The sequence below is a fragment of the Panthera tigris genome, chromosome A1, assembly GCF_018350195.1.
Source record: "Panthera tigris isolate Pti1 chromosome A1, P.tigris_Pti1_mat1.1, whole genome shotgun sequence".
Taxonomy (NCBI): Eukaryota; Metazoa; Chordata; class Mammalia; order Carnivora; family Felidae; genus Panthera; species Panthera tigris.
In genome coordinates, this window is record NC_056660.1 from 206,629,668 (window position 1) to 206,642,089 (window position 12,422).

At 38.3% G+C, this 12,422-nt stretch overlaps 1 protein-coding gene across 3 annotated transcripts in view; it reads left to right on the forward strand.

Moving 5' to 3' along the window:
- Positions 1 to 3,791: 3,791 nt before the first annotated feature.
- The window catches only part of FYB1 (FYN binding protein 1), a 161,088-nt gene continuing 152,457 nt past the window's right edge, over positions 3,792 to 12,422 (forward strand). Inside the window, exon 1 of one of the 3 annotated variants that reach the window (XM_015543518.2) lies at positions 3,792 to 3,901. Coding sequence is in view for 2 of the 3 variants with exons in the window: in XM_007095452.3 (XP_007095514.1) it covers positions 7,229 to 7,231 (3 nt within the window). In the remaining variant the exon portion in view is untranslated. Of the gene's footprint in view, positions 3,902 to 7,112; positions 7,232 to 12,422 lie in introns of those variants that run through there. The other 2 variants (XM_007095452.3, XM_015543519.2) reach the window with 2 other exon arrangements.

A 12,422-nucleotide genomic window follows, 5' to 3' on the forward strand; every position in this document is an offset into this window, starting at 1 on the left:
TTCAAAAGTGACTTATCTGGTAAAGCATTTCCAGCAGGGTGCACCATTGAGACACCAGAAACTACCCAATAGGCATCAGCTCCTAGAAGAAAGTCTCTAGACTTAACTGGGGAAGAATCACCAGAAACTGGGAGAGATAGGGACCTCAGGCAGCCAGGCAGGCCTTACTTGGCTCAGCCTGGATTGTGATTGTGAGAAAGCAGACTCCTGAGAAGGAAAGGCAGAGCTTGGTCCAGGCACACGGATGGGGCATAGTATCACCTGATTCAGGCAGACGGAGCATGGTATATCCCCACCCCCACGTGTTTACTGAGGGAGCACACCACAAATTCAAGGAAAGGAACACAGGGGGGAAACAGCCCTCTGAAGCTCAGGCCATACATTCTGATTATTACCTTGAACTCCAGCCATTATCAAGAGGACTGGATGGGCACTCATATTCCCTTGGGCCCAATGGGAAAAGAAGCTTCAGAGAATCACTACGTTTTTACACTTATCCCTTTTTATACTCAAAATTCAGGTAGCTTATTCATTCTACTGATCACCTGGTAGGCAGCAACATATACCTGCCAACTAATAAGTGTTTGAGGTGTGGGTCAACATCCTTACCCTGGCTTTACACCACTGTCTCCCCAGGGCCCTTTGAATGGCTCCCCTTAGGTTTATTTTAAAGGAAATGAAAGTATTCTCTCTTAGTCACACACAGGCACACATATATAATGAATTCACAAACATCTATCTCTCCGCTCATCCCCAGCCCCCCAACCTCTCCATCCATACCTCATGCTCATTACCCACTGCCATGCTAAGAGCAGGGAAATGGTTCAAGAGAAGGGAGTGGTGTGGCTTCTTAACAAGAGACAAGTTACTAAACCTCCAAACCCAAGATATGCCCAGGGGTGATAATATTCCCTTCATAGGATTTTTGGGTTAATTTATTGAGGTAATGCATATAATGACCTTTGCCCGTTATAGACAAACAATAAACAGTAGCTGTTGCTATTGTTATCATGCAAGGCTATTGATACAAATCCTTCTGACTGTGACTCTAACTTATGATATTTAAAAAGCCAAGATTAAATCTGAAAACTAAGAATAAGGTTTTATGGCAGAATGGCTTAGTACTTGCCTCTAAATAATTAGTGGGCTCGGTGATTTTTTTTTTTTAGAGGAGTTATTTTTTTTTATTGTGACATAATACACAACATAAAAGTTATCATTTTAACCATTTTTAAATGTACAGTTCAGTGGTGTTAAGTATATTTACATTGTTGTGCAAACACCACCACTATCCATCTGCAGAATTTTTCATCATACCACACTGAAATTCTGCACCTAGTAAACAGTAATTCTCCATTCCCTTCCTTCTCTGCCCTGATAACCACTGTTATCCTTTGTCTCTGAATTTGACTATTTCAGGCTCCTTATAGAGGTGGAATCAGAACATTTGTTCTTTTGCATCTATTTCACTTAGTGAATATCTTCCAGCATATTGTTCTTTATTGTTCTAGGACCCTATGGTTTTATGTTTATTATTCTTCTAGGACCTTATGGTTTTATGTTTAGGTCTTTGATCCATTTTGAGTTAACTTTTTATATGGTATAAGGTAAGGTTCCAGCTTCATTCTTTTGCTTTCTGGATATATAGTTTTCCCAGTATTTATTGATCAGTGATATTTTTTAACCTAGCCTAATAGAGTCCATCAGCCTACAAGGGATTAAAAAAGAAAAAGAAGAAGGTGGTCAGGATGACATTGAATCATTTCACAAATTATGTTCTAATAAATTTGTTTCATAGCTACATTATAGATACTCTTAAGTCCTCCTTATAACATTACTAAACAGTAGTATTAATTTCCAAATGATACTATAGAATTTAAAACTGAAGCATTTATATTCCTCTGATCAAAAGAAAAATTGTCACTAGGTTACACCCAGGTCTGACTAATTTTATATTAGGACAGATAATTTTGTATTTAGGTAGTCTTCTTGCCTGGCAAATACTAATTTGTTAAATAAGGTATTTAAAAAAAGAAAAAAAAGAATGTAAAGCTTCACCAATATTTATTCTATACCAAAATGGAAATATTCCTATTTTAAAATTAAACAGACAACAAACTAGGAAAATGAGTGCATATATTCATACCTGCAATCAACTGACAGTGGGAAATAATACAAACTCAAGGAATAGCAAAGAGATTTATTTTCCCCTTTGTCATCTTTTCTGAGTCTGTGAAATCCCAAGGCACATCTGTTCATTTTCCAACTTTTCTGGCCTATCCTAATAATGGGGAAGGAAACTGGAATGAATGAATGAATGAAAGAATGAGAAAGGACAAAAGGAGAAATAGATCAATTTTTTCATGTATGACCTTTGTTTCATTCATTAAAGTTCAAATTATTACTAACAAATGATCAAGCCCAATGATCGACCCAACGAGAGTGTGCAATTTGATGATGTCAGTTGAATTTCTTTGTCTTGGAGACCTAGTGAGATAATAGGATTACAACTTAGATTCCACCCCGAGAAGACTATATAAGGACTGAAGAGGTGAGAAGCCATGAAAAGAGAATAGGAAGAGCCATGAATAGAAAACAACAAGACTCAACAGACCCTGAAGAGCCTTATGAGCCCCCAGAGCCCAAGAAAGTGTAAGATAAAAATTATAGCCAAAATAGCAAAAGGAAATCATAAGTAAATTAATATATAACATAGAATTCTATAAACTTTATTCTTTGTCTCTTTGCTTTCCAAGTTAGTTGGTTTGATAAAACACCCCTTAAATAAAGCTTAGATTATTTCTCCATTGTCCTGTTTCAGTAGTTGTCTTAGAGATCAGTAAACGTTTGTCTGGGGTTGGGTTTAAGTTGTAAAGAAAATTCTTTCCTGCTCTTCTTGAATTTAAATACAATTTACTCATCCTGTTGAAATATAGTGGGAACTCCTTTTCTGTTGAAGAATAAGTTCATTTTTTTACTAAAGCTGATTAGTTACTTCTTCCAGAGCATTAATGTTCTGAATGGGTTAAAGCCTGTTTTCATCAAAAATATAAAGTACAAGAGTGAAAATGCATTTTGTTCTCAAAACAAAAAGTGAAAGAGAAATAAGCCAAATCAAGGAACTGCCCATTTCCTCCTGCACACCCTTTTTAAACATGCCTGTTCTTATCCCACTTTCTTCCTGCTATTTTCCACTTGGCTGTTCCATATCTAGCCAAACAGGGGGACTAGAATTTCCTTGAATTTCTATGAATCTATTTTGTGAGTTTGAGTTGTTCTTTGCTGGCAAGCTCAAATGCATGCTGTTCGAAAGAGACAAGTTTACAAAGTAATGAAGTTTTTTAGCTGACCAGTTTCCCAGTTTGGAAAGTCGATGGGTCACTTAGCTTTTCTGTGCTTTAATTTCATCATCACAGAGCACTCATGTAGCGACCATCTCCTAGTGTCTGATGATATTTTGGCCCTGAGTTTTCCTACAGCTTCTCTTAGGCAATGGGTTTCAGGGGAGTCTGTACGCATGCAGAATTAGTGTGCATACTGTATACTGCTTTTATCGGATTCTGAAAGGAACCCATGAACCCAAAAAACAGGTTTAGAAAAATCCAAGTTGCCTTAGGATCTCAGGATGACGGAAGGAAGTATGCAAATCAATTCGCACTGGAGGAGTTTGAAATTTAATTAGGGAGCCAAACTTAATGCAGCCGATACAATGGGAGAACCATAAAAGGCAAACATATCCATTTTGAGCTTCATTTTGTGGTGCAGTCTGCGGGAGGCCAGAAAAAGAGGGAGAAGAGTGAGTATGCAGAAGAGAAGGCTTCCTGGAAGAGGTGAGATTCAACATCCCTCTGTTCTCCTATCTCAGGCTCTTGTCCTGGCATGTTCGTGTTGAGCACATAAAGTAAGTAATCATTTGTTTCTTCTCTAAAATGTTAGCCATTCAGGTTGTAAAGCTGAAATTGTGTAAGAGTGTAAGCAATTGTAACCCTCTCCGCTAACCATTTTGACCATGCTCCTTTTAGAAACTGATAGAGACAACACTGACAATGCTTTTAAATAATAATCAGTAAGTAGTGTTAGCTAAATTTGTGAGTGCTATTTCCCTCCATCATCTTGTAAATTGACTTTGAAAACTGAAGCTGGTGGGGCGCCTGGGTGGCTCAGTCGGTTAAGCCTCCGACTTCGGCTCAGGTCAAGATCTCACGGCGTGAGTTCAAGCCCCTCGTCGGGCTCTGTGCTGACAGTTCAGAGCCTGGAGCCTGTTTCAGATTCTGTGTCTCCCTCTCTCTCTGTCCCTCCCCTGCTCATGCTCTGTCTCTCTCTGTCTCAAAAATAAATAAATGTTAAAAAAAAAAAAATTTGAAAAAAAAAAGAAAACTGAAGCTGGTTTCTGTGACCCACCCCACATTGTTGGGCCTCACTGTCTCCCCCTAGCCATCACCTTCAATGAATACCAAAATGGCAGACTCATTTTACCATTGCCTGAACAAAAACTGTCCTGTGGAATGCAAATTTATGAAAAGAGAATGCATGCTTAAGTATTTAGAGACTTGCATTCTAACGACTTGCATCCTCTGAGCTACTCCTGCCCTTCACTAGCAGAAATAATTGCAGTGCCCATACCAGGAAAATAGAACTTTATCTTCTTTAGATGGTATCTCTATATTGTCCGTCATCTTCATTGCATTTCCTGTTTCACCTTCCTGCTCAGGGCCTTTGGTCCTTAATTCACTTCACAGGAAATATACTCACATATGTGATACTTGAAATATATTTTAAGTAAAAAAATTAAAACTCCTTGGTGGACTATGAGTTATGGTTGGGAGCTTCAGCCCTTACCTTTTATTTTCTTAGTCAAATTACGTCTCTTAAACACATGTTTTTGACAGACTGCTGAATTTATGTCAATAACAACTAAACTTTACCTTAATTATCGTTTGGAAATAAGTACAAATTGAAATGGAATTCAAATGAATGAATTGAAATTCAAAGTCCTCTTAATCAGAGACTTGTCCGGTCTGCTACATCGTTAAGGGAAATTTCTAGATTTCTGTTCATGATACAATTTTTGTCCAACTTACTGGTGCAGAGAGGAAAATCATGGAATGACCAAGAATAAGTAATTATTATGTACTGCATGGTGAAAATATGTTGTTCAACTTAGTAGTAAACCATGTCAGAACATCAAGATCATTTCTATCTGCAAGGCTTGCCTGGTGAGCTGTTCACCATCTTGCTGGCATGAGTCATCTGTTCGTCCTTTTGGAGATCAGGCTTGCCTACACCATGGAATTTCCCGGAAACTAAAAAATACTGATGACTGTGTCTCAAACTTAGAGATTTTGATTTGATGGTCTGGGGTGAAGCCAGAAAACTGGGATTTTTTAAAGCATTCCGGGTGATTTTAATGGGCAACCAGGTTGAAAACCACTGCTTTAGACCCTACACTGTACCTGCACTGAAAAAAAAAAACTCTGTTTCAGCACATAGTAGATAAAAGGCTTTCTGGTTAGGCTAAAGAATGTCTCCGTTTCAAGGCCTTCTGCCAACCAATGTTTTATATCTAAAAGCATGCCTCATTCCTATACCTGTCTTACTGTGATCCTCCTTTTATTCATTGAGCATTTATTGTGTGCCACTGACTGCAATTTCAGATCCCTGCCTACCCACATAGGTTCTGATCACTCCCTCTTTAAAATACCTGCAGGTTTCAAGGCAGTATCAGGTTCTTTTCCACCCCTGGAACTTGCCCCCTGCTCTGTCTTCATGCTTTGTCCTGGCAATGATTCTGTCCATATTTCTAAGCATATCTTGAGTGTGAAAAGGCATTTCCCATTTTAGAGAATAAATACTAGGGAACATCTTTTTAAATAAAGGATTTGTGTTCTCATGGTGGTAATCAGTATTAGCATCAAGTGAAAAAAATGTGCCTCTCTACTAGGTAAATGCTGTACTTACAAAAAGGTAGGGTACTTACAAAAAGATCTGGAAATTGGCAACCCAAAATTAAGGAATAAGTTGCTTTCCCTTTTCAAGAAGCAACAAAGATGATCTTCTGCCCTTGAAATTGTTTTAGAGTCAGGCTGCATATTCAAAATAAAGGTGATAAATGTGTGTAGCAGAATGTGTTCAGATAGGTATTACAGATAATCGATGGGATTCAGCATCAAACACCATGCCTTAAAAGTATCTAATTTACCAGCATGAGGGATTAAGCCATCTGATGCTAATAAAAATTGCTAAAAACCTAACAATGAAGCTAGGTTGGCATATGGCTATATTTTTAATGAATGCCATCCGAGAAGCTGGTAGATAGCTCTACCATTTAAATATTGGTAAGATACGGGGCGCCTGGGTGGCGCAGTCGGTTAAGCGTCCGACTTCGGCCAGGTCACGATCTCGCGGTCCGTGAGTTCGAGCCCCGCTCAGGCTCTGGGCTGATGGCTCGGAGCCTGGAGCCTGTTTCTGATTCTGTGTCTCCCTCTCTCTCTGCCCCTCCCCCGTTCATGCTCTGTCTCTCTCTGTCCCAAAAATAAATTAAAAAAACGTTGAAGAAAAAAAAAAAAATTTTTAAAAAAATAAAAAATTTAAAAAAAAATAAATATTGGTAAGATAGAGTTAAATACATTTGGGATTGTTGATTAAAATTATCATGTTCCTTTTGTTCCTGTTAAGATTATAGCTATGTTTTCAACAAGTACTATATACTCAAAATAGAAAAGTCAAAAATTCATCAAAGTACAAAACAAGAATTATTTGTAATAAAACTGACCTAAGTCAACCACTGTTAACATTTTAGATTGTGTCCTTTTTTGATAGATAGATGATAGATGATAGATAGATAGATAGATAGATAGAGATAGATAGATAGATAGATAGATTCACAAATACAGATTCTATATTAAACAGGTTAATAGTGTACACAAAAGTTAATATCCAGGCACTTCTTTAAAAATTCCATGTCATCTTTTGGACTTCAGAACTTCACCAATACCTGTTCTCATATTACTAAAGTATAATAACTTGATAAACCTGGCCAGTTATACAAATATTCTGAGGGCTGAGATAACATGCAAATAAACCTTACATATCAATGTGTGAAGGCTGGACAGACCACACAGTTCAAAATAGGAAGTGCACTCTGCAAAGCTAACTTGCACATTCACTGTCCGAGTTACAGCATCTTCAGGGGCGCCGTGTGTCAGGCATATCAACTCTTTTCAATAAAATGGTAAGTAATAGATTTTATGACTCTCCCTGGTCTCCTGGCAGACATCTCATCTTCTCTACTTAGGGCAGAAACGGGTAGGGATGATTCTTAGCCAGGTCCTCCAAGCCTTTGGGATTTTTGCTTGACCCATTGTTCCATTTGCAAATAAAACTGCTGAGTGTTATACCAGTTGAGTGTCTGTGGCTTCAGGATTTCCCCTTTCTGACTCTACCCTTCAGACTAGAGGAAAGGCTATGACTTACGGAAAGAAAAGCTGCATTCTTTGTCTTTGCCACTTTAAGAAAGTTAGGTGCCAGAATCAGTAATGTAGGCAAGTTTCCTATTATAAGCATTTTGGATCCCAGAAGAGAACCCCAATGATAAATGTTGGGCAATATTGCTGACGATGAGTGCCATTTTGACCACACTGTGGATTTTATAAACGAGCTCTTTAGTTTAAAAATGCATTTTGTTATTTTAATTAAGAGAAGCAAACAAAACCCAAATAGTCCAAACCTTAGGGACAGGTTGTGTTCCCAAAGTTAATTGAAGCTCATTATTTGGAGCACATTTAAAATAGTGACTGGGTTCCCAGCTGTACTATAAAAACTAGCTTAACCCGTGATGTAGCTGAACTGCAGTGTTGGTATTGTGCCACGCAGTTTCCTATTTTTTCTCTGTAAAAATGGCCTGTGTTCTCATACATGTAGTGTTCTTATGCTCCCAGAGTCTAGAGGAGAGCTAACTTTCTATCCCATACGCCCCTTCCACCACTCCCCAGTTCCCAGAAGATTAGAGACGGAGTTATCCCTTCTCTCATAAGGGAGAGGGTTGCTTCCTTTGCCAACCCCTGGTGAAAAGACGGGGATTGAGACAATGACTCCTGCAGCTACTCAGTTGGGGAAGGGAATGCCCTGCAGGCATTGAGATAGAGAGGGCAAAGGGTTCATGGGATGTGTTTATAAGTCTGGAAACTCTCAAGCCAGAATGGGGAACTACAGAGGTGAGAGATAGTAACTTTGCCATGGAGGAGAAGAGACGGGGTCAGAGTTATGGACTCATAGAAGGGACGAATGAGCAGCCATGGAGGAAATGGTGGCACACGGATCCTACCTGCAGCCACACTCTTAGAGGAAAGCAGTCACCTGTCAAGATGGCACTTACAAGTTCTTGTAGTGTTCCCAACTGGGCCTTTAGGTTTCAGATTCTGAGAAGAATGCTTGACCTTAATTACTGATAGCCTTTCCCAAAATAAGTGATATTTACCGAGGTATTTAGATTTTTTTCAGGGGAAACAAGATGAATAACACCAAAAAAAAAAAAAAAAAAAAAAGTTTAACTGGATAGTGTGTATTTGGTGCAATATATAAGCAATGTTTTCTTAGGGGTTTACTGTCTTCCTATTACAGAAGTAACACATAGTGTTAAAGAAAATTTCTTAGAAATATAGATCTGCAGAAATGAAACAATATATGTTTTCTGTGGTTTCAACACCTGGGGGTGATCATTGTGAAGTAAATACAGATCCCTTAGAATTTCATCATTTTAAAATATATTTTATAAATATGATTTTCTGTAAGTGCTATCATTCTTTATAAGCCATTTCCTTGCCTGCTTTTTTATTTAAAATATCTTGAATAATATCTGAGTTATGCTATCATTTTTAATGATGAATCATTTTTCCATGATTTAATCATTTCCATATAGTTAGACATTTAGATTGTTTCTTATTTTTCTTTCTTCATGGTAATATAGGCAATATATTCATTTATACACATCACTACTCAAGAAAGTCATAGAGTTGGCCCATGTTCTTTAGTACGTGATTCCACATTTTAGAAGTGGAAGGACATGGCAACAGAATTCTAATTCTCAACAGCTGCCCCTGTGGAAATTGACTTGATAACTTAGACAAATTATCTCACCTCATGGTGAAAATGAAAAAAATAGGGTAAACTCATCTTTATGACAAGTAATTTTAGGTACATTTCAATTTGCTTAATTTTCTGGATGAAAAAGGTGGAACAGATATCTAATGCAGAAATTTTTGTATGTTGATGGGTGAGGAAAAAAATCTTTTATGAATACATTTGGAAGTTTAAGAAATGGAGTAATGATCGGTTTTGCAGTTTCTGTTTGTGTGTTTGCTTGTTTTGCTCCTTTCATTCAACTTTCAGTTGACATGTGAGCTACTGACAAAAGAAATGTGCTATCACCCACACAACCTTTCAACAAAGATTTGTTGAGCCTCTACTCCAGGCTGGGGTTTGGCTGGATCAGAATGCGGGGTGAACAACACAAGTGGGGTCCCAGCTTCCTAGAGCTTCCACTCAGGGCAGTGGATCTCAAACTTTAGCACGCATCTGAATCACCCGGACGGTAAGGGACAGGGCCTAACATTTTGCATTTCTAATAAGGTTTCAGATACTGCTGCTGACCCAGGCACTTGGAGAACCACAGTTTGGTAGAAGAGATAGATCAAAGTTAATCAAAGTAAACACATGAAATACCTGGTAGTGACTTCTGAAGGAGGTAAATAGGAGCTGAGATAGAAGATAGAAAGGAGACATCCTCTTTAGGGCTCTGATCCCTGATAAAGTGAGATTTAAACCAAAGCACTGGGTCTCAAATCTGGCTGCACATTAGAATCACTTGAGCAGTTACAAGTCATACCCATTCCCAAGGCGCCAAACAAGACCAGTTAAATCAAAACCTTGAGGCGGGAGGTGGGGCCCAGTGAGGGTTGAGAACTGCTGCACCAAACAGTAAGAATGAGCAGGACACAGGAAACGAGGCAGTCAGAACCACTTCAAGCAGTAGAAATGGCAGGTGCAGAAGATGTGAGACAGGGGACAGCTTGGATTGGCAAAAATGCCAGAATGGCTAGAGGATAATCAAGAGAAGAGTGGCAAGAGATGGTTTTAAGGAAGAGGCATCAGCCCAGGGATTCGATCTTAGGTTGTTCACCCCAGCAGTCATTGGTGACCCCTAAGCAAAGGAGTGAGTGCCATTGTCTGGTTTACATTTTGAGAAGAGGGCTACTTCTGAAGTGACATTCGTACTCTGCAGGCAGCCTTGACTATGCTTGGGCTTAAATATTGACTTTCTCCCTCATCCTTTAAAATTGGCTCTAATTTGAATGCAGCCAAGTTAGAGAATAAATAGTGTAGGGTTTCTGAAGGAAACAGGTTTAGGGGCCTTCAGATAATTTGGATGGCTTTAGTGAAAGCCCAGTTGAGAGCTGGTGTCCCAGGGAAATCAGAGAACATAAAAAGTGAGCTAGAAGGATCCCTTTAAGAGCTAGGGTTCCAACCCTCACCTTTCAAGTACAATGTGATTCTTTTTCTTATTGCATAAGCCGGAGGGGCCTGAATAATATGCTGATACCCCCCAAACGGAAATCCATTCACCTCTACATGTTTTTCCCCAACTCCACTACCTGGCTTGTATCCTCTTCTTCTGCAAAAGGAGACACACCAGCAAAATCTAGCTTGGTGTGTTAAAAAAAAAAAAAAAAAAAAAAAAAAATCCTGTGCTATGATAAGCAAGTTTTAAGTCAAGGATGAGAGTTCAAATCCTAAAGGATCTTTCTCATCCACACATCAAGACCCATAGGAGGAAATGAGAGTAACTTCTTGGAGCACATTTTAGCATACATTAAATGTGTTGCAGCCTTGTTCTTAAGGCAAGCGGGTGTGGGACTCCAGCTCTTGATTTGGTAACTTCAGTATCACTTCCCCAATTTTCCAAGTTGCATCCCATCTGCCCTCTCTGTCCTCTCATGTCATTCATTTTTAAAATATAATGGCACGAAAAACGTAAAATATTATGGTATGTTATGAAACAAATCATATAACAAATTCTCACATATCACCCAGATCTCATGCATATTACCATTCTGCCATAATATTGCCATTTTGCCATCTTTTCAAAAAAAATGAAAAAGACAAAGTGGAATCTCTCTTTTTCTCCTTCCCAGTTCCATGTCCCTCCCTCCAACAGTAGAGGGACACTGCTCTGAAAGCAGCATCTCACCTGCTGCCATGTTTTTATGTTTTTATTTCATCTGCCTGTATCTATAAAATAATATATAGAACTGTTTTGCTTGGTTTCATTTGCTTATGATTTCTGCGTATGCTTTTTTCTCACTGGTATGTCTTCAAGATGTATCCATTTGGTCACATGCAGGTCTGGTTCAAATTATTTACTTGTTATGTAGTTATATTGCAATTCATTCATGTAGACTCTCAACATTTAATTTGTTGTCATTATTTTCAATTTCAAATGATACTAGAATGAGTATGTTTGTACATAAAGGGAATGGGCACCTTCAAGGTTATTGAATGTCATAGCAAATGGTTCTCCAAAGTCATTGTAACAATTTACATCTCACCCTGGGGTGCCTGGGTGACTCAGTTGGGTAAGCACCTGACTCTTGATCTCAGCCCAAGTCATGATCTCAGGATCTTGAGTTCAAGCCCCTCATTGGGCTCCATGCTGGGCGTGGAGCCTACTTTAAGGATTGATGGATTTAATAAATCCATATCATCCCCAATATCAGTTTGTCAGGCTTACTGATAGAGCTCTGAGAATTTGTTATATGTAAAACCCCATTTCATTGTTGATTTAATTTTCCTGATTATTACTAAGATGAAACATGTTTTCCTAAATTTATTGACTATTCACATGGTTTGTCCTCTTCACATGGTTTGTCCATTTTCTCATAGATCATCTTTTCATGTTGATTTATCAAAAATCTTTACCCATTTCTAGGCGCTAATCATGGGTCAATTGGGTGCATTGTGAATTTTATGTCCCATGGCTTCTTTTTTCTTTATTTTTTGTTGTCTCTTTTTTATAGAGAAGTTTTACATCTTAATGCTAACAAATTTAAAAATAAGTCATTTATCATTTCTGGTTTTGATGTCCTTTTAAAGAAGTTATTCCCCACTCCCAAATAGTAAAGCTATTTCCTAACCTCTCCCTTTTCGCTTTAATCATCAAGATTTTATTTATACTTGTGATGTGAAGTAGTCATCTAATATATTCCCTTGTGGGTAACCAATTTAGTACTATTTATTTTAGTCTGTTCTTTTCTCCTACCACTTTCTAATGCCTCCTTGGCCATATGTCCATTTGCCGTATATAGTGACTCCACTTCTAGGCTCCCGATTCTGTCATACTGGTCAATATGTCTCATAAAGTTCCAAGT